The sequence below is a fragment of the Oncorhynchus keta genome, chromosome 23 (assembly GCF_023373465.1).
Source record: "Oncorhynchus keta strain PuntledgeMale-10-30-2019 chromosome 23, Oket_V2, whole genome shotgun sequence".
Classification (NCBI taxonomy): domain Eukaryota; kingdom Metazoa; phylum Chordata; class Actinopteri; order Salmoniformes; family Salmonidae; genus Oncorhynchus; species Oncorhynchus keta.
The window spans coordinates 20,847,907-20,875,505 of NC_068443.1; the positions used below are offsets into that span (position 1 = coordinate 20,847,907).

General features: G+C 41.3%; 1 protein-coding gene across 5 annotated transcripts in view; it reads right to left on the reverse strand.

Annotated features, from left to right (window-relative positions):
- Window positions 1-27,168, reverse strand: part of LOC118377994 (dystrobrevin alpha-like) — a 38,427-nt gene extending 11,259 nt beyond the window's left edge. For 2 of the 5 annotated variants that reach the window (XM_052476798.1, XM_052476801.1), the window contains exons 1-15: window positions 27,135-27,168; window positions 21,599-21,666; window positions 21,192-21,272; window positions 20,331-20,544; window positions 18,112-18,197; window positions 17,370-17,524; window positions 17,047-17,152; window positions 16,446-16,612; window positions 15,948-16,072; window positions 14,581-14,664; window positions 3,175-3,262; window positions 2,687-2,781; window positions 2,222-2,335; window positions 946-1,042; window positions 216-236 (exon numbers count right to left, since the gene is read on the reverse strand). In XM_052476798.1, the coding sequence (XP_052332758.1) occupies window positions 216-236; window positions 946-1,042; window positions 2,222-2,335; window positions 2,687-2,781; window positions 3,175-3,262; window positions 14,581-14,664; window positions 15,948-16,072; window positions 16,446-16,612; window positions 17,047-17,152; window positions 17,370-17,524; window positions 18,112-18,197; window positions 20,331-20,544; window positions 21,192-21,272; window positions 21,599-21,666; window positions 27,135-27,157 (1,524 nt within the window). In that variant the 5' untranslated portion in view covers window positions 27,158-27,168. Of the gene's footprint in view, window positions 1-215; window positions 237-945; window positions 1,043-2,221; window positions 2,336-2,686; window positions 2,782-3,174; window positions 3,263-14,580; window positions 14,665-15,947; window positions 16,073-16,445; window positions 16,613-17,046; window positions 17,153-17,369; window positions 17,525-18,111; window positions 18,198-20,330; window positions 20,545-21,191; window positions 21,273-21,598; window positions 21,667-24,709; window positions 24,955-26,565; window positions 26,798-27,134 lie in introns of those variants that run through there. The other 3 variants (XM_052476800.1, XM_052476799.1, XM_052476802.1) reach the window with 3 other exon arrangements.
- Between the last annotated feature and the right edge of the window lie 431 nt (window positions 27,169-27,599).

Genomic DNA, 27,599 nt, shown 5'->3' on the forward strand with positions numbered 1-27,599 from the left:
GAGCACGTGCCATAATGCATTTTAGGTCCATTTAACAGCACTTTATATTAAGTCAAAATTATTTAAATATCTAACATGCTGTTAGTTCATCTGACTGCCGCATTTTCAGTTCCCATGAGAACTGATCAAATTTTGTCAGCAAAACAACAAACATCACATTTAGAAGTTTCTTTGTAAGAAGCATTAGTTATTTTAGGTTTCACTGACAAACTTACAGCTTGCTTCCTTTCCTCCTCCTGTTGAGAGAAACGTTATTCATGTACTGTCCCAAAAGCACACAATAGTAAAATCAATCAATGAAGACAATTTCTTTCATATGTAAAAACTTATTAGGATTTTCTCCCATATAGTAGGCTTTAGCAAGTCTGATGCTAGCATGGTTATGCTAGATGGGGCTAACTGGTTTAGCACTGATCCCTTCATTGGAGTGATTAGATTGATAGCCTTACCATTTAAGTCAGTACAGTAAGCAGTTTATGTAAGGCTTCTTAAACCCTTTCTCCATTGACTGTTGTTGTGTCTGACTGACTAAATTGTATCCTATATCCAGTTTTATTTTGTGAGTTATGTTGTTTGTATGTTGTCAGTACATATGATCCAAACACTGTCCTTAGCAGAATGACGAGTAGAAGGTCTGGAAAAGGTTATATCGCAAACATTTTAACATGAAGAAACTGGGGAACACAAACACATTTTTTGTAAAGAGACGTATGGATTATGGTAAGAAGATGAGAAAGGAATACTTGTCAAACCAGAGCAACTCAGGATTTACTTAAGATATGGAAACTTCCTTATGATGAAGCCCCAGTGACATTTGAAAAAGTGCTCCCTCTAGTGGCGGGATAATGAAAAGTGTGTTGGATTTTCTACCCTTCTCATTAGCAGGCCAACATTACAGTAGAAATGAAACGGTATGGCTTGAAACTGTATGGCTTTCTCACACACCTTCAGCAGCAGCATCAGCTGCTCCAGCTGTACCATGAGTTCCCTGCGACTCTCCTGCAGAGCAGACATCCTCTGTTCCAGCTCATCTTTGCGTTGCCTGGTAGAGGGAGAAAAAAACATAATAAACTCAGCAAAAAAAGAAACGTCCCTTTTTCAGGACCCTGTCTTTCAAAGATAATTTGTAAAAATCCAAATAACTTCACAGATCTTCATTGTAAAGGGTTTAAACACCATTTCCCATGCTTGTTCAATGAACAATAAACAATTAATGAACATGCACCCGTGGAATGGTCATTAAGACACTAACAGCTTACAGACGGTAGGCAATTAAGGTCACCTGCACAGCATCGGTATATCCGAACATCACACCTGTGAGACAGGTACAAGATGGCAACAACAACTGTCCGAGTTACACCAGGAACGCACAACCCCCCCCATCAGTGTTCAGACTGTCTACAAGACTGTCAGACTGTCTACAGGCTGAGAGAGGCTGGACTCGCGTTTATCGCCGAAGGAATGAGCGTTACACCGAGGCCTGTACTCTGGAGCGGGATCAATTTGGAGGTGGAGGGTCCGTCATGGTCTGGGGAGGTGTGTCACAGCATCATCGGACTGAGCTTGTTGTCATTGTAGGCAATCTCAACGCTGTGCGTTACAGGGAAGACATCCTCCTCCCTCATGTGGTACCCTTCTTGCAGGCTCATCCTGACATGAACCCCCAGCATGACAATGCCTCCAGTCATACTGCTTGTTCTGTGCATGATTTCCTGCAAGACAGGGATGTCAGTGTTCTGCCATGGCTAGTGAAGAGCGGAGATCTCAATCCCATTGAGCACATCTGGGACCTGTGGGATCAGAGGGTGAGGGCTAAGGCCATTCCCCCCAGAAATGTCCGGGAACTTGCAGATGCCTCGGTGGAAGAGTGGGGTAACATCTCACAGCAAGAACTGGCAAATCTGGTGCAGTCCATGAGGAGGAGATGCACTGCAGTACTTAATGTAGCTGGTGGCCACACCAGATACTGACTGTTACTTTTGATTTTGACCCTCCTTTTGTTCAGGGACACATTATTCCATTTTTGTTAATCACATGTCTGTGGAACTTTGTGTCAGTTTGTTGAATCTTATGTTCATACAAATAATAACACGTTAAGTTTGCTGAAAATAAACACAGTTGACAGTGAGAGGACGTTTCTTTTTTTGAGTCTATATACAAATTGAATTGTCCATTTAAATGGTCACAGATTGTTTTGTAGAAGAATTTGAGATGGGTCTACCTGAGAAGCCGTAGCTCGGCCAGCAGAGTGGGGTTCTGTTGGGACGTGCATGTGGGAGGCTGTGAGGCCTGCTCGTGCTGCACTCTCAGACGCTGGATCTCCTGCAAGATCTCTCTGTGACACACACAAACACAGGCCAGTTGAAACTAGTATGTCACATATGTAGGCTTTCTGAAGTAGTTTTGTTTGTGTGATTTAGATGGTGTGATGGATTACAGGGGGGTCTACCAGCTAGCTTGACGACATTAAGACTTGAGTTGCTTTTGTATTTTTCTGGTACTACCATGCAAACAGGGCTACAGCCCATTTGAATAACTATCAACCACAGTTTGTGTGGGAAGCACATTGAGTACCACATTAAATAATCTATCACATTCCTTTCATGTAATTTGGCACGATGGCAGGGCTGGAAAGAATAGGTGAACAGAGAGAGAAAAGCAAATCCAGATGGAAACCATCCCTGACCTGTTTTTGCTCTCTAGCTCAGCAATAAGCTGCCTCTGCTGCTTGTTGGCATCCAGAGAGAAAGAGATGTCGTTGGGGACCCTCTGCTGCTGCTGCTGTAAGACACATGACATAATCATTAAACACGGGGACACATGATATTATCATTACAAATGGGGACATTATGACATCATCATTACACACAGGGACACATGACATTATCATTACACACAGAGATGTATGACACTATCAGTATGCATTACATTATCTACAGTATTGAGGTCATCTGGCTGATGTTATTTCCTTATACACTACTACATAGCAGTGACATAAGCAGCCACAGCGAACACTGATGGGTCAAGATTACAGAAACAAGCGCTTCCTGAATGGGTAACCTGACTACGGAAAACAGGCCTTTGGAACAAATGTGCATTCGTGCTGGGCACATGTCAGGATGCTATTCATGGTATTTTCTCCCACTATGACCTCAGATGGCATGTGTGTCTCACCGCGGCGGCTGCGTCAGAGGCCAGTCTAGAAGCGTAGCGGGCAATGAGACTGTGCTCTTCCTCCTGGTGGGAACTGCTCTCCAGCAAACTAATCAACAGGTGGAGAGAGGAGGGGAGACAGTCATCTGTCATCTACATATTTACTGCAGTGAGGTAACTAGACACACAGACACAAAATATTGCTGCCAAATATAAAGAGTAGTTCTGCACTTACTTACATTACTGTACATCAATTTCAAATCATAATTGGAACAGTATCTGTATGATTGGTTAGTTAATTATAATGTATTTACATGCAAACTGGAGAGTAGTTTGTATTGACTCCCATGTCAATTGTTGATGCTATTTACAGATAAAACTATAAAAAGGTTCTCGGCTGCACATTTTTGGGCCAAAATCACAGCCATGTTGCTGAAGCCACGCACGCACACACGCACACGCACTATAAGCACTAAGGAACAACATTCAGCTCATACAAATGCTAAGGAAAGTTACATGCAGTTGAATCTGTAAGTGTTTTCCATCTGCAGAAAGATCTCTAAGATGATGCTACTACAGAGTCCACAGAGGCGGAGCAAAGCAGGAGAGAAGAGCAGCACGGACCCAAGCAGATGATTCCTACTAATCTTAGCACCCTCACAAAATAGTCCTTTCAGATGGATACTTCAGTAAACGGTCAGTAGCTTCCATTGGATAATTTTGTAAAGGTCTGAGTTTCCTTTCAGAGAAATGAACAACATTACGGGTAGAAATAGTTGAGATTTATCATGCAGCATTTGTTGGAACTCAAAGACGCATTAAAGTCCAAGAAACAAAATCCAATCAATGTATTTACTGTAACAGTCCAAGATGTTATAATAAAGGACAAACATAAACACAGATATTCTCTACAAATAACTGATTACTGCCACAGCAAAGAAGGAAACGCAGCAAAGTCTAATCTGTCATCATAAGCACATTAAAATGACAATTCTAGGGCAAGAAACTAGGTTCACTATATGAAGAGCAAAACAAATGCAACTTTGTACAGCCCTGTAACAACTTCATGAGCAAAATAGCGTTGATTTAGCCTTCCAACACCTATTGCTTAGTAACAGCTGGTGAAAGCAGTATGGTTTATGAAAAGTGTTTAGCTACATTACTGCATGACAACTTTTAAAAGACAAATCAATGGATTGTGAATGCACATACAAAGGCTTGCGAAAGTATTCACCCCCTTGGCATTGTTCCTATTTTGTTGCCTTACAACAAGGAATTAAAATTAATATTTTGGGGGTTTGTATCATTTGATTTACATGCCTACAACTTTGAAGATGCAAAATATAATTTATTGTGAAACAAACATCTTGCAATCCAAGATGGCGTAGCAGTCAGACGTCTTTGTCTTGTCTCGTCCCATGTGTATATATATTTTTCTTCGCGTTCTTTTTAATAACCTCAACTTCAAAATACTCTCCTGCAACCCGCCTCACCCAATGTGGTGTGGATCTGTTTGTTTTTTTCCTAAAGTATTTCTATTTACCTCCGAAACTGGAATACCTCAACTGAAGCCAGCTAGCTAACTAGCTACCAGCTATCGGTCAGCTAACCACTTCTAGCAGTCATCAGCTAACCTTTAGCTCGGAAATCTCTCTCCAGTTCGTACAACGCGTTTCAAACCAGAGCATACCGGACCTATTTTTCTCTCCATATCCCCGAATTCCTACCACAAACTCGGAACCTTTTCATCTGGATCATCACAGCTAGCTAATCGCAATGGTTGACTACTCCTGGCTAACGTTTCCGTCCCTGAGCTAGCACCAACTAGCCTGGGGCTAGCCCATGCTAGACCCATCACCCGACTCACTCCTGGGCGACAATATCCGGACCCCTTCTACTGCCGGAACCCCGCCAATCCTCTACGACTGGAATACCGACATAATCTGCCCGAGGATTCCAACAGGCCCCTCAGGCGCGACGCCCGCTGAAGGCCCATTCTGCTAACCTGCTAGGACTGCTAGCTACCTAGAGCTACTTGGAACCCTCCTAACTCCACGACTGGTCTATCGATGTCACCGCACGATGAGGCAAAAGCAGACTTACCCCCACCGCGACGTCCCCCAAAAGCGAACTTGCTAGCCCCGGTCAACTAACTGCTAGCTTGCCTGCCCCGGTCTGCTAACTGCTAGCTTGCCAGCCCCGGTCTGCTAACCGCTAACTTGTTTAGCCCCGGCCTACTAACTGTTAGCGTGTTAGCATCGGCCTGCTAACTGTCTGAATCGCCATGTTCCCAGTCAGCCTAACCACTCACTGGACCCATATGTTCACCTGGCTACGCATGCCTCTCTCTAATATTAATATGCCTCGTCCATTACTGTCCTGGTTAGTGATTACTGTCTTATTTCACTGTAGAGCCTCTAGCCCTGCTCAATATGCCTTCACCAACCATGTTGTTCCACCTCCTACATATGCGATGACATCACCTGGTTTAAACAGCTCTAGAGACTATATCTCTCTCATCATTACTCAATGCCTAGGTTTCGCTCCAATGTACTCACATCCTACCTTACCTTTGTCTGTACACTATGCCTTGAATCTATGCTATCGTGCCCAGAAACCTACTCCTTTTACTCTCTGTTCCGAATGTGCTAGACGGCCAGTTCGTATAGCATTTAGCCGTACCCTTATCCTACTTCTCCTCTGTTCCTCTGGTGATGTAGAGGTTAATCCAGGTCCTGCAGTGCCAAGCTCCACTCCTACTCCCCAGGTGCCCTCATTTGCATGTTAACATTAGAAGCCTACTCCCTAAGTTTGTTTTACTCACTGATTTAGCACACACTGCCAACCCGGATGTCTTAGCCGTGTCTGAATCCTGGCTTAGGAAAACCACCAAAAACCTTGAAATCTCCATCGCTAACTATAACATTTTCGCCAAAATAGAACTGCCAAAGGGGGCGGTGTTGCAATCTACTGCAAAGATAGCCTGTCTGTAACCAAGTCTGTATCCAAACAATTCGAGCTTCTACTTCTAAATATTCCTCTTTCCAGAAACAAGTCTCTCACTGTTTCCGCTTGCTATAGACCTCCCTCTGCCCACAGCTGTGCCCTCGATACCATATGTGAATTGATTGCCCCCATTTATCTTCTGAGCTCGTGCTACTAGGTGACCTAAACTGGGACATGCTTAACAACCCGGCCATCCTACAATCCAAGCTTGATGCCCTCAATCTCACACAAATGATCAATGAACCTACCAGGTACAACTCCAAATCTGTAAACACGGGCACCCTCATAGATGTCCTCCTAACTAACTTGCCCTCCAAATACACCTCTGCTGTTTTAAATCAAGATCTCAGCAATCACTGCCCCATTGCCTGCATCCGTAATGGGTCTGCAACCAAACGACCACCCCTCATCACTGTCAAACACTCCCTAAAACACTTCTGCGAGCAGGCCTTTCTAATTGACCTGGCCGGGATATCCTGGAATGACATTGACCTCATCCCGTCAGTAGATGATGCCTGGCTATTCTTTTAAAAGTGCCTTCCTCACCATCTTAAATAAGCATGCCCCATTCAAGAAATTTAGAACTAGGAATAGATATAGTCCTTGGTTCACTCCAGACCTGTCTGCACTTGACCAGCACAAAAACATCCTGTGGCGTACTGCATTAGCATCGAATAGCCCCTGTGATATGCAACTTTTCAGGGAAGTTAGGAACAAATATACACAGGCAGTTAGGAAAGCTAAGGCTAGCCTTTTCAAACAGAAATTTGCATCCTGTAGTACTAACTCAAAAAAGTTCTGGGACACTGTAAAGTCCATGGAGAATAAGAGCACCTCCTCCCAGCTGCCCACTGCTCTGAGGCTAAGAAACATTGTCACTACCGATAAATCCACTATAATTGAGAATTTCAATAAGCATTTCTCTACGGCTGGCCATGCCTTCCACCTGGCTACCCCTACCCCGGTCAACTGCCCGGCACGCTCCACAGCAACCTACCAAAGCCCCCACCATTTCTCCCTTACCCAAATCCAGATAGCTGATGTTCTGAAAGAGCTGCAAAATCTGGACCCCTACAAATCAGCCATGCAAGACAATCTGGACCCTCTCTTTCTAAAATTATCTGCCGAAATTGTTGCAACCCCTATTACTAGCCTGTTCAACCTCTCTTTCGTATCGTCTGAGATTCCCAAAGATTGGAAAGCTGCCGCGGTCATCCCCCTCTTCAAAGGGGGTGACACTCTAGACCCAAACTGCTACAGACCTATATCTATCCTGCCCTGTCTTTCTAAGGTCTTCAAAAGCCAAGATAACAAACAGATTACCGACCATTTCGAATCCCACCGTACCTTCTCCGCTATGCAATCTGGTTTCAGAGCTGGTCATGGGTGCACCTCAGCCACGCTCAAGGTCCTAAACGACATCATAATTGCCATTGATAAGAGACATTACTGTGCAGCCGTATTCATCGACTTGGCCAAGGCTTTCGACTCTATCAATCACCACATTCTTATTTGCAGTTTCTCAAATGATTGCCTCGCCTGGTTCACCAACTACTTCTCTGATAGAGTTCAGTGTGTCAAATCGGAGGGCCTGTTGTCCGGACCTCTGGCAGTCTCTATGGGGGTGCCACAGGGTTCAATCCTCAGGCCGACTCTTCTCTGTATACATCAATGATGTTGCTCTTCTGCTGGTGATTCTCTGGTACACCTCTACGCAGACGACACCATTCAGTATACTTCTGGCCCCTCTTTGGACACTGTTAACTAACCTCCAGACGAGCTTCAATGCCATACAACTCTCCTTCAACTCCAACTGCTCTTAAACGCAAGTAAAACTAAATGCATGCTATTCAACCGATCACTGCCCGCACCTGCTCGCCCGTCCAGCATCACTACTCTGGGCAGCTCTGACTTAGAATACGTGGACAAATACAAATACCTAGGTGTCTGGTTGGATGGTAAACTCTCCTTCCAGACTCACATTAAGCATCTCGAATCCAAAATTAAATCTAGAATTGGCTTCCTATATCGGAACAAAGCATCTTTCACTCATTCTGCCAAACATACCCTTGTAAAACTGACCATCCTACCGATCCTCGACTTCGGTGATGTTATCTATAAAATAGCCTCCAACACTCTACTCAACAAACTGGATGCAGTCTATCACAGTGCCTTCCATTTTGTCACCAAAGCCCCTTACACTACCCACCATTGCGACCTGTACGCTCTAGTTGGTTGGCCCTCGCTTCATACTCATCGCCAAACCCACTGGCTACAGGTTATCTACAAGTCTCTGCTAGGTAAAGCCCCGCCTTATCTCAGCTCACTGGTCACCATAGCAGCACCCACTCGTAGCACGCGCTTCAGCAGGTATATCTCACTGGTCACCCCAAAGCCAATTCCTCCTTTGGTCGTCTTTCCTTCCAGTTCTCTGCTGCCAATGACTGGAACAAACTGCAAAAATCTCTGAAGCTGGAGACTCACATCTCCCTCACTAGCTTTAAGCACCAGCTGTCAAAGCAGCTCACAGATCACTGCACCTGTACATAGCCCATCTGTAAACAGCCCATCTATCTACTTACCTCACCCCATACAGTATTTATTTATCTTGCTCCCCAGTATCTCTACATGCATATTCATCTTCTGCACATCTACCATTCCAGTGTTTAATTGCTATATTGTAATAACTTCGCCACCATGGGCTATTTATTGCCTTAGCTCCCTTATCTTACCTCATTTGCACTCAGTGTATATACACTTTTTGTTTACTTTTGTTCTACTGTATTATTGACTATGTTTTGTTTATTCCATGTGTAACTCTGTGTTGTTGTATGTGTAGAATTGCTATGCTTTATCTTGGCCAGGTCGCAGTTGCTAATGAGAACTTGTTCTCAACTAGCCTACCTGGTTAAATAAAGGTGGAATAAAAAAGTTTACAGCATTTACGGCTGCAAGTCTCTTGGGGTATGTCTCTATAAGCTTGGCATATCTAGCCACTGGGATTTTTGCCCATTCTTCAAGGCAAAACTGCTCCAGCTCCTTCAAGTTGGAAGGGTTCGGCTGGTGTACAGCAATCTTCAAGTCATACCACAGATTCTCAATTGGATTGAGGTCTGGGCTTTGATTAGGCCATTCCAAGACATTTAAATGTTTCCCCTTAAATCACTCAAGTGTTGCTTTCGCAGTATGTTTAGGGCCATTGTCCTGCTGGAAGGTGAACCTCTGTCCCAGTCTCAAATCTCTGGAAGACTGAAACAGGTTTCCCTCAAGATTTTCCCTGTATTTAGCAACATCCATAATTTCTTCAATTCTGACTAGTTTCCCAGTCCCTGCTGATGGAAAAACATCCCAACAGCATGATGCTGCCACCACCATGCTTCACTGTGGGGATGGTATCTCGGGGTGATGAGAGCTATTGGGTTTGAACCAGACATAGCGTTTTCCTTGATGGCCAAAAAGCTACATTTTTGTCTTATCGACCAGAGTACCTTCTTCTATATGTTTGGGGAGTCTGCCACATGCCTTTTGGTGAACACCAAACGTGTTTGCTTATTTTTTTCTTTAAAAAAGCAATGGCTTTTTTTCTGGCCACTTTTCTGTAAAGCCCAGCTCTGTGGAGTGTACAGCTTACAGTGGTCCTACGGACAGATACTCCAATCTCCGCTGTAGACCTTTGCAGCTCCTTCAGGGTTATCTTTGGTCTCTTTTTTGCCTCGCTGATTAATGCCCTCCATGTCTGGTCCGTGAGTTTTGTTGGGCGGCCCTGTCTTGGAAGGTTTGTTGTGGTGCCATATTCTTTCCATATACTTTCCATTCTTTCCACGAATTATGTGACTTCTGAAAGTAATTGGTTGCACCAGATCTTATTTAGGGGCTTCATAGCAGAGGGGTGAATACATATGCACGCACATCTTCACGTTTTATTTTATTTTTTAAAACAAGTTATTTTTTAAATTTCACCTCACCAATTTGGACTATTTTGTGTATGTTCATTACATGAAATCCAAATAAAAACCTATTTAAATTGCAGGTTGTAATGAAACAAAATAGGAAAAACGCCAAGGGGAATGAATACTTTGGCAAGGCACTGTACTTCCTTTATTCAGTTTGATGTGAGTAGTGTATGCGGTATTAAGGCTTGTAGCTAAATAAAAAAAAGGGAGAACAGTGCCAGGGGTGGTGTAAATACTGTGTGAATACTGTAGCTAGTAGTTCCCCACTGTGTTTACTTTACAGACAGAGGAATCCACACTAATCATGACGTGGGGTTGTTTTGCATGAGATTCACATACAGCCCAATGAGAACATATTTATCAGCCAGCCTATTGGGCACATCAAGGCTGTAGTTTAACCTGGAACAGTGTAGGATTTCAGAACACAAATTACACACATGATGAGAACAGGGAGGGGAAGAGAGTACTGGGCAAGGACAGGTCTGGAGAGAGCAATATGTCTAGTCTCTGTCATTGAATGAGTCAAAAGATGAAAACCAAGCTGTGTTATGCTATCCCTTTGGGATACATCTGTTGAATTCTCCTGTGAAATAATTACTATAGATATGAATGTGATACTGAACCTGTACTGCATTTTCAAATCATCTACAGTACACAGACAGAAAAAAATAGGCATTTATATCTTGTATCATAATCTCCTTATGGGAATTTGATCTAAATAGTCAGTGTTTGGGTTTTCAACAGTGAAAGTATTGTAAGTAAATGAATGTCAAAACTTCAATATGTCATTGGTTTGACATTTACAAAAATTCACAAGTAACCTATAGCTCCAAGATGCAAAGCCTAGTCATGCACGAACTACCACTCTGTCTAATAACGCTAATGATTTCAATAAGCATTTCAAGATTGAATGAGTGATTTTTGCTAAGTACTGTTTGCTTACTACACTCCCAAGACCAAAACCCAACGTTAACCACGTTGTCAACAGCCCTGAAATGCCAGAAGAAGAGAACATGCCCCCATTCAACCTCTACTAATCATCACATCCACGCAAGGTACTATGGATCAGCATGATTAGGGCTGTGGCGGTCATGACATTTTGTCAGCCGGTGATTGTCAAGCAAATAACTGTCAGTCTCATGGTAATTGACCGTTAATGAACATAAACACATTTAGCATCTTCTGTCTTCCACGCACAGCCTTCAAGCTACTGATGCTGACCTTTGGAACATCTACATTTTTAAATCTAAATCCATGTAATATAGCCTACACCATCACAATAAATCCATGTAATATAGCCTACACCATCACAATAAATCCATGTAATATAGCCTACACCATCACAATAAATCCATGTAATATAGCCTACACCATCACAATAAATCCATGTAATATAGCCTACACCATCACAATAAATCCATGTAATATAGCCTACACCATCACAATAAATCCATGTAATACAGCCTACACCATCACAATAAATCCATGTAATATAGCCTACACCATCACAATAAATCCATGTAATATAGCCTACACCATCACAATAAATCCATTTAATATAGCCTACACCATCACAATAAATCCATTTAATATAGCCTACACCATCACAATAAATCCATGTAATATAGCCTACACCATCACAATAAATCCATGTAATATAGCCTACACCATCACAATAAATCCATGTAATATAGCCTACACCATCACAATAAATCCATGTAATATAGCCTACACCATCACAATAAATCCATGTAATACAGCCTACACCATCACAATAAATCCATGTAATATAGCCGACACCATCACAATAAATCCATGTAATATAGCCTACACCATCACAATACATCCATGTAATATAGCCTACACCATCACAATAAATCCATGTAATATAGCCTACACCATCACAATAAATCCATGTAATATAGCCTACACCATCACAATAAATCCATGTAATATAGCCTACACCATCACAATAAATCCATGTAATATAGCCTACACCATCACAATAAATCCATGTAATACAGCCTACACCATCACAATAAATCCATGTAATATAGCCTACACCATCACAATAAATCCATGTAATATAGCCTACACCATCACAATAAATCCATGTAATACAGCCTACACCATCACAATACATCTATTATTTATTTTAGAGAGGTCTAAAGAAACATCATATGAAGAAAATGTAGTTTGCCTGTGATAATAAATGATCACTCTTTGAGAATAACTTATCCAGACGGGAGATGCGCATCACTTCGTAGTGGCATCTTTTTTTCCTTTTGAAAAATATTCTGTTCTATTACATCAAGTTTTTTTAAAACTATAAAATAGGTGTCTTGATAAGGGCTCAGGAAATAAGAGTGTCTGCTAAATTATAAAAGCAAGGCTATGCCATTGCACGGCCACAGGTTTCTACAAGCAAGAGCAACTGCTGAGGTTACTGCCTTTTTGAAGATTGTGTTCAACGATATAATATAACTAGTTGATATCAAGGATTCAATAAATGTATCTTAAATTGCACTTGCTTTTTTATTGACTGAATATATATGGAGCAATTTAGCAATAAGGATTTGATATTTGTAATGGTCATGATAAATTTGGCATCGTTGAGCTCTATTGGCTTAGGCCTATATATAGATTATATAGATAAATGCGGACATATTTCTTCCAGTGCAGGCCGTGAGTTCTAAAAAATATATCATTTTTTAAATGTAAATACTTGAACAGTCAAACAATGTCAAATGCCCATCCCTAGAAGGTTCATATCTTTACAAACCTGGCTCTATGAATGGGGTCCGTGTTTAAACCAATGGAGCCTTTGTCTCATCCAAGGGCAGGTGCAGTTCCTATATGTAGAGATGGAGGACTCACTGACGCCAGAAAACTATGTGTGTAACTTCTCCTGTAACTTTCCTTGGTTCTACCTGGCTCGCTCTGTCAAATCAAATGTTATTGGTCACATACACATATTTAGCAGATGTTATTGCAGGTGTAGCAAAATGCTTGTGTTCCTAGCTCCAAAAGTGCAGTAATATCTAACAATTCACAACAATACACACAAATCTAAAGTGTGTGTGTGCACGTGTATCTACCGTGTACTTATATTATTCCTGAGTCCAAAGCTGACATTACGAGCCAGCAAAACAGAAAATAAAAGAACTTACAAGTATGTAAAAGGGACTGTAGTTGTATGTCAATCATTGTAAAAAATGACAGAGAGTGATTCAGTTAAGTACATGTTCAGTACACTGAAAACAGAAAAAAGGAACTTGAGAGAGAGACTCAAAGCTAATATTAATGACTTGCAGCAGTTACTTTAACTCTCCCAGTTAATGTGGGACACCTATGAAAAGCATTGTAATAGATACTCTACCCTAATGAACGGTTAATGGTCTTTACTATGCATACACCATCTAGCATATTTCAGATATATCCTTGAGTATCACTTTGTAAACACATAGGAAATCAGAAGAGTGACTGATTCCACTGCAGTGTATGCTCTATAATGACTATGTCTGCATCTGAAGAAGCACCATATTCCCTACAATAGAGCACTTCTTTAGACCAGTCCTGGCCGTGGTCAAAAGTAGTGCACTATATACTGTAGGGAATAGCATGCCATTCCGGACCCAGCCTCAATCCATTTGAATTAGTTCACGTACGCATTTGAGCCACCTGTCATGCCCTGATCTGTTTCACCTGTCCTTGTGCTCGTCTCCAACCCCTCCAGGTGTCACCCATCTCTCCCACTTACCTTTGGGTACTTATACATGTGTTTTCTGTCTGTCTGTGCCAGTTCATCTTGTTTGTCAAGCTTACCGGCGCTTGTCCTGTCAGCTCCTGTCTTTCCCAGCCTATTTTTTTCTCGTCCTCCTGTTTGTTGACCCTTGCCTGTCCTCACCCTGTACCCACCCACCTGAGCACTCTGCCTGTCCCTGAGCCTGCCTGCCGTCCTGTACCTTTGCTCCTACTCTGGATTATCGACCCTTGCCTGCCTTGACCTGTCGTTTGCCTGCCCCTGTTGTTACAATAAACATTATTACTTCACACAGTCTGCACTTGGTCTTACCTTGATCCCTGTTACTACCAAACCATTCTCCAAGGCAGTATGCCCGCTTGGGTCACTTACCCCCTTCCTTTCAACAGATCTGAAGCAGCCCTAGCCAACATTTTTTTCTGCTCAACTTCATTATTCTTGGAACTATAAGGCAGCTATTTACACCAGACAAAAGAGTGAGACAACACAAACCTCCACAAATTAGCTGCATATATCCAAAAATGTTTAGAAAAATAAAGATTGGTTAGTAGGATTCATACTGACGTGTGGATTTTAAGGGGGCTTAGAGGTGTTCATGTTCATGACAAATATGTACAGTTAGGTAACCTAACTTGATTCTGTCTTTGAAAATTCTGTATACCCGGCATTATTGCAGACTTTCTGACTGATATATCAGATACTCACTTCTTAGTGGAGTAAGGGTTCCCTGATGTGGGCATGGAGTGGGAGAGCATGAAGTCATTGGTGCTATTCATTGGTCTGGGAGGCCTGTAGTGCAGGAGACAAACATGATCATGTTCAAACAATCATCATCAAATGGAAGAGAAGCAACTGTCGCATAAATGTTTGTGTTTGTGTGTGTGTGTGTATGTGTGTGTGTGTGCGTTCCTGCCTGCGTGCGTGCGTGCGTGTGTGTGCGCATCGAGATCTCAGAGGGCCGAAAGAGCATTGAATGGGGCTGGGGAGTCGGAACACAATAGCTGCAGTTTTTGATTGTGACACATCACATAAAGAATGTGTGCGTGTGGATTTCCTCCTCACTCATCCGAAGGTCATTAACTCCTCATAATCTTATTGTTTACATGACCTAAAAAGGTATTCACATGTGGCGCAAAGGAGGGACAGAATAATTGATGCAGAAACCTGTAGTGAACTGCACACAAGTTTGTTGTGCTAAAATGAAGGTGCCACTTTGAGGAACTACAGGGCATAGTATATAAGGATTGACCCTGGAGGATCGACATGATCCGATTAAACAACAGACAAAAGAATATGGCACTAGCTACTAGTAATATAATACACTACCTTCTATAGTACTTGATCTAATTAAAAGGAATAGCAGCATATTCAACATATTCTAGCAAGTATTCAAAGCAAACTTACCAAGTGTCTCTATTTTGCAGCAAGAAAAGAACAAAGAGATAAGTTACAATCACCCATGCATGCACTATAATGGCCACAGTGAGTGGTACAACTGAATTCACTTCCACATGAAAATAATCTACGTAGGTGTCAAAATCAACATTTGTCTCAAGATTCTCAGCCCTTAGAATGCATTGCCACTCTTTTCCACACTACAGCTTAGACATCTGACTAGGGTTGCTAAATTTTGGGAACTTTCAATAAATTCCCTGGTTTTCCAGAAATCCTGGTTGGAGGCTTACATTTCCTGCTTATTCTCTCCTGATTCCGGGTATCTTCCAACAGGTATTTTGGGAAAACCAGGACATTTATTGAAAGTTCCTGGGATATAGCAACCCTACATATGACTTGGCTTAGCTGTTAAGGGTTGGAAAAGTAATGCATCAAATATATACTGTAGCACTAAAGGACCGTGGCTTCATATTGACATTGTTCATTTCCAGAACACACACAAAGAAAAATGGAGCAAAGATGAAACATCTGTTTTTACCAATTGTGGTTATTACTTTGGGGATACAGGGCTGTAGTATGGGATTATGGGATGGATCTGAAATTGACAGGAATTTAATAGGATGACTGTGGTCTTGAATACAAGTGATACTGTATGAATAGAATAGCTCCATACTTACACAATGTGGGCTAGGTTCAGAGGTTTTTCTGGCATGTCAGGAAACATGGGGTGTAAAGGTTCTCTGCTAGTAGCACAGCTCAGTGATTTGCTGAGAGCATTAGATAACTTCTTAGCAGGCGATTTCTGGGAGAAACACAAACATTCGCTAGGTATGATTTCAGAGGGCAAGAAGAGGTACTTCAAACAGAGTAATCACTTTCAAAATATCATATAGGATTAGATGCCACTGACCAAAATGTCACAGCACATACAGTACAATCCATATATAAAATGCATTTCTCCACTGCCTATCCATATCATTTAAATGTATCTGGCCACATGCAGAACATCAGAGATCAAGGGAAATACACTGCATGTAATATTCCTTGCCACAGGTGAGGGAATCAAATCACACTTTCATCATCCATCCCTATAGCACTGTAATGTGTTGGGTGAAGCTGAGCAGAAATCGTTGGCTGGCGTCCCCCTCATCTCCCCACCCCGTCACCCCCCTTACCCATGACGTGTACTCCTTCATTTGGTGCTGGTTGCTATGGGAACCGCTGGCATGCCCCCTCCAGAAGCAGTCCTGACAGAGCTGGTAATTATGACATTGTTGGCAGCGGTAGCGGAAGCCCATTATACTCTCACTGTGGCAGTAGGAGCACTCGACCGGGTGAAACACTGCAGGGGCGGAGGGGGCAAGGTGGGGGGGGCACACACACCAACATGTGCATTCAAGTCCACATACACACAGGGGCGTACATATACACACACACCCCAAACGTTGTTAATACAAACACAAATTGGTTTGCAACTGATATCTTTATATAAGACAACAGCACTGGGATGTTTTGCAGGTCTCTCAGACAGCGTTCTTCAAATAAAGGAGTGTGTTCTGTGAACATCAGTGTGTTTGTGAGACTAATGACTAATTTTGTACCTTGTCAATCACGAGGGATCGGGCAGGGTGATGTGATGGTGGAAGGGTGTGTATGTGTGTGTTTGCGCAAGTGTGTCTACTATGTGGTGACTCAATGTGATGGTGTGAGACAAAATTCATACCCAGTGCTACCCAGGAACGTGTTAAATATGCCGTGGTGGCGGTGATGGCTCACCATTCTCCACATTAGCCAAGCGATGCATGAGTGGTAACCACACCAGACACTGAGGAGGAGGATCTGACATCATCGTGTCCAGGAATGTGTTGAGGGAGACCTTTTTCTGTCGACATGCAGTAGAGAGGACAGAGTTACACATCACATACAGGTTATGCATATGGGGTAGCTAGTACTACAAGGAAAATATAGTTTTATAAAGGATGTTTTATACACAATTACAACATCCATCCAGTCTCTATACCTATAGTGTGTTATTCATTCATTCATTCATTCATTGATTTACTTGTATGTTAATTTTCAGTGTAGATGGGGACTCTTACCTGCTGTGCAAAGCAGGTTCTTGTGGATTGCTCAGTATAGCCAAAGGAAGGCCCCTCAAAAACAGTCATTGGCAATTTGAGAACCTCCCTCAGAAACTGGTCGAATTGGGAGTACACCATTATGCCACCAGGGTCTGATATCTGTGAAAAAATATCTGTGAAGAAAATGGGAGGGGAGGCATTACTGCAAAATATATATAAATAATTTATCAAATTAATTGTCAGCTGTCACCATTGTTAGCTAATTGCAGCATTAGACAGTGCGATCATGCTGTGTATTGCATTTACAAAGAACAAAAACAAATTAAAGCTGTGTAGCAATACATAGTAATTACCACAAAACATAAGCTAAAATACCCTAACCTTCCATTTACTTTCCCCATGAGTTGCTGCGGCTGTCTGATGCACTAGATTTGGTGGATTATGTAATAAACCCTATCCTTCAGATTATAAATAATGACTTCTCCCAGCCGTGGAGAGTTAAGGGCCACTGTTCTCTTTTTCATCTAGGAACAATAGTGCAGGCATACAGACTTCAAGGGAAAAACCCACTGGAAACAAATTTTGTTGTATTACTAAATTCCTCAATAGAGAGAGACTTCACTGACTAAACACATTTTAAATTGTTCAGGATAACTATTAATAAGTTAACAAAAAGCTAACATTGACAATTCATTCTCTGCAAATGGTTAATTCTCTCTCTAATGTATTATTCTTAACAAAGATGAACGGGTGAGCTTACATCTTAATTTATCCAAAATCTTTCCTCCGCAGATGGTTGCTAGGGCCATCTTCACAACAAAGACAGACATTTTCCCGAGGCCTTCCCTAAAAGAGGAAATGTGTTTAGTATTTGTGTACTTGTATAATTTGAACAGGTCAAGAATATACAGTTTAAGAATAATACTTGCAATGATTTAAACACTTTAACATTAAAAGGACACTCCAGAGTCAGATGAACTCGTCAATACCATTTTTATGTCCCTGCGTGCAGTTTGGAGGAAGTTGCTAACTAGCGTTAGCATAACTGCTAACTAGCGTTTGCATAACTGCTAACTAGCGTTTGCATAACTGCTAACTAGCGTTTGCATAACTGCTAACTAGCGTTTGCATAACTGCTAACTACAACATATATACAAAAGTACATGGACAACCCTTCAAATCAGTGGATTCAGCTATATCAGCCACACCTGTTGCTGACAGGTGTATAAAATTGAGCACACAGCAATGCAATATCTATAGACAAACATACTGAAGAGCGCAGTTACTTTCAACCTGGTACAGTATTAGGATTTTTTAAATCGTCTGTCCTCGGTTCCAAACTTCCTCTGGAAGCAACATCAGCACAAGAACTGTTCGTCGAGAGCTTCATGAAATGGGTTTCCATGGCATAGCACCCCACACAAGCCTAAGATCACCATGCGCAATGCCAAGCGAAGGGCTGGAGTGGTGTAAAGTTTGCCGCCATTGGACTCTGGAGCAGTGGAAACGCGCTCTATGAAGTGATGAATTACGCTTCACAATCTGACAGTCCGATGACAAATTTGGGTTAGGCGGATGCCAGGAGAACGCTACCTGCCCCAATGCATAGTGCCAACTGCAACGTTTGGTGGGAGGAGGAATAATGACCTGGGGTTGTTTTTCATGGTTTGGGCTAGGCCCCTTAGTTCCAGTGAAGGGAAATCTTAACGCTACAGCATAAAATTATATTCTAGATGATTCTGTGCTTCCAACTTTGTGGCAACAGTTTGGGAAAGGCCCTTTCCTGTTTCAGCATGATAATGCCCCCGTGCACAAAGCGAGGTCCATACAGAAATGGTCGGTGTGAGATCGGTGTGGAAGAACTTGACTGGCCTGCACAGAGCCCTGACCTCAACCCCATCAAATACCTTTGGGATGAATTGGAATGCCGATTGCGAGCCAGGCCTAATCACCCAACATCAGTGCCTGACCTCACTAATGCTCTTGTGGCTAAATGGAAGCAAGTCTCTACAACAATGTTCCAACATCTAGTGGAAAGCCTTCCCAGAAGAGTGGAGGCTGTTATAGCAGCAAAGAGGGGGGACCAACTCCATATTCCATATTCCAATTCCCATAATTTTGGAATGAGATATTCGATGAGCTCGTGTCCACAAACTTTTGGTCATGTAGTGTAGCATTAGAGAAATGACTGGATGTCTATGGTAACTGCTAGCATGCTAGTAAATACCATAGAATTCCAGTCATTGCACTAACCGTAGTCACAAAACTATGTTTAACTTCCTTCATACTGGATTCAGAAACCTAAAAATGGTATCCATGAGTTCATCTGACTCCGGGGAAGTAAATAAAGGACTTCATTGCCAAAATCCTTAGTATCCCTTTAAGTTGCTCTTATACCTGTGCAACCTGCCTGGAACGGCAGGTAGCCTAGTGGTTAGAGTGTTGGGCCGGTAACCGAAAGGTTGCTACATTAAATCCCTGAGCTGACAAGGTAAAAATGTGTCATTCTGCCCCTGACCAAGGCAGTTAACCCAATGTTCCTAGGCTGTAAATAAGACTTTGTTCTTAACGGACTTGCCTAGTTAAATAAATTAAAAACAACGCTTAAAACAAGCAAAAAGGGCCCAATTGCATTTATCTTCACTATGTAATTTTTACTGTTTACTTTCTCTTGTCTTTCATCAGAAGTAAAGATGAATCAATGGCACAAGAACATTATGAGACCATTGCATCGTTATAACAACATTCAGTCTGGACTTCCATACTCCCATGAAAGACCTTGTGTACTGTGGACAGATTTATCACCTGTCAACACTTCCCTTCAATTAAATGACACACACACACACACACACAGACACACAGACACACAGACACACAGACACACAGACACAGACACACAGACACACACAGACACACACACAGACACAGACAGACAGAAAAAAACAGTCCCACAGTAATGAGGTGATGGTGGATACTCACAGGTCATAGGCAGCCAGGAGAAAGTTGAGTAGCAGACTGATGGACTGTTCCACATTGATCTGGTGTGTGGTGGGCATGCGCTTGTTGAGCTGGTAGAAGATGGTCGATAGTATTGCTTCCAGGCGAGCCACAGTGAACTCTGTGTTGAGGTCCATGGTGTTCAGGCCGTTCTCTCTGAACGCCTCGATCACGTTCCAGATGTCCACCAAATGGACTGTAAAAGAACAGAATGGAATAGAATCCAATAGAAATGCATGTACACTGTTCTCTTTTAGCGGTCATTTTTTAGAGACAATTTTACAACTATTACTATCAAACACAGGATATCACACCATACTCACAACTATTACTATCAAACATAGGATATCACACCATACTCATGACTATTACCATCAAACACAGGATATCACACCATACTCACAACTATTACTATCAAACGCAGGATATCACACCATACTCACGACTATTACTATCAAACACAGGATATCACACCATACTCACGACTATTACTATCAAACACAGGATATCACACCATACTCACAACTATTACTATCAAACACAGGATATCACACCATACTCACAACTATTACTATCAAACGCAGGATATCACACCATACTCACGACTATTACTATCAAACATAGGATATCACACCATACTCACAACTATTACTATCAAACATAGGATATCACACCATACTCACAACTATTACTATCAAACATAGGATATCACACCATACTCACGACTATTACTATCAAACATAGGATATCACACCATACTCACGACTATTACTATCAAACATAGGATATCACACCATACTCACGACTATTACTATCAAACATAGGATATCACACCATACTCACGATTGCATTTCTTCTGAACGAATCTGAGTTTGCAAGCAGTTCTATATGTGGACAATCTTATGGAATCCAACTCTTGTGCCCCTGTAGGAAAAATACATTAATTGTGAAAGGCAATATGAAAGACAGTAACACAGGAATGCTGCTGAGGATAGACTGTGCGGAGCTCTTGGGAGAAAAGTGTTGCTCATAGGCTATTCATGTGGACATTAACACTCGATGTCTGTCTAGTTTTCCGAATGAACGCTGTTCTTCTGTGTAAGCCTATACTGGATGCTAATGATATTAATATTTTATAGAAGTAACCTAGTAAATGACTTGGTAAATGTCATTAATAACATTATTATGTATACTATAGTTATAATACTTGGAATGTGTGTCTCTCTTTAGAGATGGCCCTGGACACTTACGCATCTCTGCGAACAGTTGTCGTCTCTCCGCCATGATGTCGCCACTCCTCCCACGATCTTCAATCATTCTGATCAGAAGGAGAGGAAAACTGAGTGACTATTCATTAGTAATGACTTAGCAGGATTACATCACTGGATATGACAGTTTACTTTCTAATAGTGATACCTTTGTAATGGATGAATGTGTGCAGCAAAATATAGTGCTTCCCAGGTAATCATTTTGCCATTTGAATACATGAATGTAACACTACTAACTCAACAGCTTGTTAGTAGTTGTAGTATTATTCACATAGTAGTGCTACTGCTCAGCTGTAACTTCTATCATGTACTATATGTCCTACAGTCCTGCTGACTCGATGCATTTAGCAAGCCCTCAGTACAGAGTTAAAACACACTATTCAACAAGCGCAACACTATCCCCTTGGCTATCACCACCATTACACTCTACATACTGTATCATCATCCACTTGATGTCACTACCCACACACTATTTTCTAAATTCACTTCATTGCCTGAATCCGAACAAGATACTGTATCAGTAGTTCCAAGAGGCCATCACTAAACATCATCTGTACAATTATTGACACTTAGGGTCATTTTTTTTCATCAATGCTGATCATTTTTTACCTCCTCACACTGCCCATCTTCACTTGAATAAATGGTGGCATGCATGACCAGTGTTTCCTGAATTGTTATGGGTATACCTCAACAACAGAATGGTATGGGTGTACCCCAACAACAGAATGGTATGGTTGTACCCTAACAACAGAATGGTGTGGGCATATACCAGTCATTAAAAATATGAATACAGTAGACCACTGATTGGCCAGCTCATTCTCCCCAAGACCACTGATTGGCCAGCTCATCTTTCTCAGTAGTATGACGTTTTTCTTTTCCAAATCCGTTTTGGAATATCGACTGTCCAAATGGCAAATTTACAAGTGGCAAATGGGATTTGTGTGTGTTCAGATAGCAGTTATTTGCTAACATGGCTACGCTAGTGGTGTAGGCTGATTGGTGGTGGTGCTCGTGCTTCCTATCACTCAGAAGTTCTGTAGCAAACTAAGGTGACAACAATGCCTGCCATGGACGTTTCCCATTTACTTTGAATGTTCAAAATCAAAGTATAAGAACACTTTTAAAGCCTTAAAGGATAAGATGATCCAACTTTCAAAATTAGTTATTTTTGTCTAGCCACAGCAGTCAACTATCTATCTAGGTAGCGGTTTAGCTTTCTAGCACATTAACTAATTTGTTTGTAAACAATGAACAAGCTAGTTAGCTACCACATGTTCTTGTCAAACTGTCAACAGAGTAACTAGCAAGTAACAAGATATACCAAATAACAGTCTAAAACCCACTTTAGGGCAAATAAATCAGATTTGACCGTTCAGACAAGCCGTATGGCCAGGAATCAAATTTGTATCTGATTTCAAAAGAACCTATGAAAGTGGTTTGAAATGTGGCTTGAAATATACAATTCCATGTGCTTTTTGGCTGTTCGGGAATGCAGGAAAAAGAACAGATTCAAGTGGGATATGCCAAAAAATGTGGATTTGAGTCAATTCAAACTGCCATGTGAACAAGGCTTAAGAGAAAACAAGCAAGCATTTTTTAAACGGTCTGTTTAAGATGCAAGTTTGAGATGGGGTTCATCTCCAATTTATGCTTTGGCCACAAATGCGAGTATAGGTTGAGTCAACAATATTATTTGGGTATGAGTTAACAGAATATGAACTTTTAAAAGTTAGATTTTCACTGGACAGTTACTTCACAAGTCCAAATGTGTAGAATTGCAAGAAATTAGCTTTAACTGAAAATGTTCTCTCAGCACCATGATTTTTTGTTGTTGTAGAATTACAGGAAACTAGCTTTAAAAGTGTAAAATATTATCTCTGCCCCATGGTAAAATTTGTAGAATTGCAGGAAATTAGCTTTAAAACATCAAAAAACAGTCTGTGCAGCCAAGAGGGACTCTAAAACCCCAGGGGAAACACTGATGACAGATAGGTTCTTACCGGTTGACCTTCAGGACACACTAAAACATGTAAGTATACAAACAAAAGTCAGGGCATTGAAAAACCTGAGTGAGACAAGGAAGAGTGTTTCACAGGGGGCAGAGTGGCAGAGCGAGCGAACGCTCACACCATGCCTCGCTGCACTGTCCAAGGCTGTCTAATACACATAGTCATGTGCTAAGTTGCCATAGTAACAAAGAATCTCGTCACTCCATTGTCCATAAAAAAAAAAATAGGGTGCAATGTCTTCGTATCCCCTTAGAGTGGTCCAAGTTTGTGGAGCAATGTTTTTCACCACCCTCTCATCATACATCTTCTCTTGAAGATCTAACAGGCACCACTAATGTTTGAATCAGGATTTGAAAACATTGTAATTACAAATAGAATAAAACTAGGATAGAACTTGTCAATTATACAATGAGAACAGATATTATAAACAACTTTGACTCATTACACTCGTTCTACTAAGAAGGGCCAATTTTCAACAAATAAGACTTTAGAATTTATATAATTGAAAGTGATAAATATGCTAATATTATGCAGGAACTTCCAAATGTTTCATTACAAAGTCTAATTCAAGGTACTGTACCCATAAACAAAGATGACAACTATTTTTCTGCACACAGATCCTTTTCTGCAGAGTTACGCCCTCTATGGTAACACTGGGTAAAATTGGTTAAAAAAAATACTGAATTCATTAGACACGGTATTTATACAATAAAGATGACTGTAAACAAAAATTATCTGTCTGTAATGTAAAGTTTGAGTTGAAGTAAGTAACAACAATGTAAAACACTTTTCAGTTAATAATTCATTAATCATCCAAGAGCAATCTACGGTAGATGTCTCATATACAGTAGTACAGAAACACATAACTAACTAATAATAACATGTAACATACTCAAACTCCCTTTTCATATCACAAAAGTAACAGAGACAAGTTCTTGTGCTAAGTATTTGACCTTACAAAGGCTATTTTTAAACTGTGAAATAAATAACTAAGATTGACACAAACTACTATTCCCCTGGTGAAGATTGAAAACTACAAGCAACACAAATCAGGAGATTACAAACTTGTCAATGTTGAACGTACCCTTCAGAATGTACCATGTTCCTCTGTTTCCTTCTCCTTCTCCTTGTCTGTCTGTGTGCTACTCCAAAGGTTTGTCTTTCTTAACAACTGTACAGAGTATGAAGCCCTCTCTACCAGGCAAGCGTGACAACAAAAGTAGCCAGCCTCAGTTGGACGGTGGTTAGCTTAGCGACAGTCAGATATCTGAAATTAGAAACGGTCAGGACACAGCTTGTGCTGCTGCCTCTATCTTTAACTTCAAATGAGCAGGCTCCACATTCTTGTACAGATTTGCTGGCTCTCCAGTTGCAGTCCCTTCCAACCTCTCGCTTGGCGCCTGCCCAGCAAGCATTACTCTTGCTCTGTGCCAATGTCAAATACACTTGCAGTATTAGAAAATAACTGCCCTGAAACGAGCAAATCATCGTACACCATAAACTAAACATTGCAGATGACTTGTAACTCTCCACCTCTGCCAGAATCAAACTGAGGCTATAAAGTCCGTTTCTCTCAGCGTTATTAAAATGATCACATTTATTGCTGCAGGGGATATATACTCTCTTGCCCAGTTATTAACTGAGTTCCAGGCCCGCTGAACCATTCCCTTATAAGTCCCTTATTTATATTATGGCTCTATTTTTACCACAGGCGAAGAAAGAAAAGCACAGGAGACTGTGGTGTTTTTCATGTATATTCTTAAACTACTTGGATCAGGTTGTCATACAGTATTTCCGGGACGCGAGCAGTTGCTTGAGTTGTGACCCTGCATATGCCCATAGCAGACTGAGTCATACGCTACATATTGCAGCTGTTCATGTATTTACTTTCATCCACTGATTGCCCAGTGTTATTTTTACATCATTAGAATATAATTGATGTTGGCACCTGATTTCCAACCACAGTGTAGAGCTGGGTGTAGAGCCGTCTACTTTGTTCAGTTATGAAGTTAACTGTACAGAAATCACCAACAAAAAATGACCATCACATATTGAAATGGTGTATTTATAGCAGCCTATATAGTCAGTTAATAAGAAGTCTAAACAGTCTTCTGTTGTCTGTCTGGGAGTCTATTACACTGGACACTGCATGTCTCTGAGTTGCCCCAGTCAGTTATCTGCTCGTGGGGCCTCTGGCCTGGGCAGACAGCACTGAACTGGTACAACTCAGAGACATTGCAAAGAGGCCAAGGGTCATGGCTCCACAAGACAAAAACTCACGAGTGTTCTTGACGTGTTTATGGTTGTTGTTCCTGAATAGAACTGTGTGGTTCCTGAACTGACACTGTGTTCCAACGTGAACTCCTTGATGGAGGAAAAAAAAATGATACTGGCAACTTTATACTGGTGATTAGTGAAGCTGCTTCAGGTAATCTCTGCAACAGAAACAACTGGATGGGTAGGAAATGTATGCGCTCTATACCAAACTGTTGGTTAATGATGCCATTACAGTTTTACAACCAGCCATGATGGCCATGTCAATGACTAGATTATTTTATCTAGAATGGATCATGCTCAGCTCTAGTGTATTTCAGAAAGAATTGAGAAACAGTATGATATTTCAATGTTTTTGTCAAACACACATGAGTGAAGAAAGGCAACAGGCAGCAGATGACAGATTTATATGCACATCGATTGCAAAATAACCTGTATCCCTGTAACGACAGAAGCATCCCTACAAATGAGCGACATAACGGTGTCATTTTTACAACACCCAAATAGTCAATAGTTGAACCCTATTAATTGGCATGCATTTTGCCTCGTGATACATTTTTTTTCTCGATCTCACTAGTTCCCACTACACAGTAACTTGGATTTTAAACGAGTGATAATGTCGTTTCACTACCGATGTTGCAGTGCATTTGTGCTGTCTGTACTTACCAGGACATCGAGGCATGGTCATAAAACTGCATTGTTTACCTCCAGGAATTGAAGTGTCAGCCGTATCCATATATATGATTACGATTCATTTAGATCAATTCACCATTACACCTAGAACGCTGCTAATCCTGTTATTACTAACGCTTTTTGCCGTGGTGCTGTATTCGAAATGTTCGCGTAATGTTAGCACTACCCAACATTTGCTTCGAGTATGTGGCCTCTGCCGATGACGTAATGCGGAATCTCTTAACTTGCGCCAGTGTACTCTTAACAAATATTGAAGTTGACAAAAGAAACATATAAACACATAATGATTCAACCCACCATGACTACAATGCACAGGAAGTATTACGTGCCGTGTCTGGAAACAATCCCCATCAGATTGTTTTATTATTATCATTATTCAAAAGTTTGGGGACACAGAAATGTCCTTGTTTTTGTAATGGAAGCGCATTTTTTGTCCATTAAAATAACATCAAATTGATCAGAAATACAGACATTGTTAATGTTGTAAATGACTATTGTAGCCGGAAACGGCAGATTTTTTTATGGAATATATATATGCTTACAGAGGCCCATTATCAGCAACCATCACTCTTGTGTTCCAATGGCACATTGTGTTAGCTAATCCAAGTTTATAATTTTAAAAGGCTAATTGATCATTTGAAAACCCTTTTGCAATTATGTTAGCACAGCTGAAAACTGTTGGTCTGATTAAAGAAGCAATAAAATTGGCCTTCTTTAGACTGGATGAGTATCTGGAGCATCAGCATTTGTGTGTTCGATTACAGGCTCAAAATGGCCAAAAACAAATACCTTCCTTCTGAACCTAGCCAGTCTATTCTTGTTCTGAGAAATGAAGGCTATTCCATGCGAGAAATTGCCAAGAAACTGAAGATCTCGAACAACGCTGTGTACTACTCCCTTCATAGAACAACACAAACTGGCTCTAACCAGAATAGAAAGAGGAGTGGGAGGCCTTGGTGCACAACTGAGCAAGAAGACAAGTACATTAGAGTGTCTAGTTTGAGAAA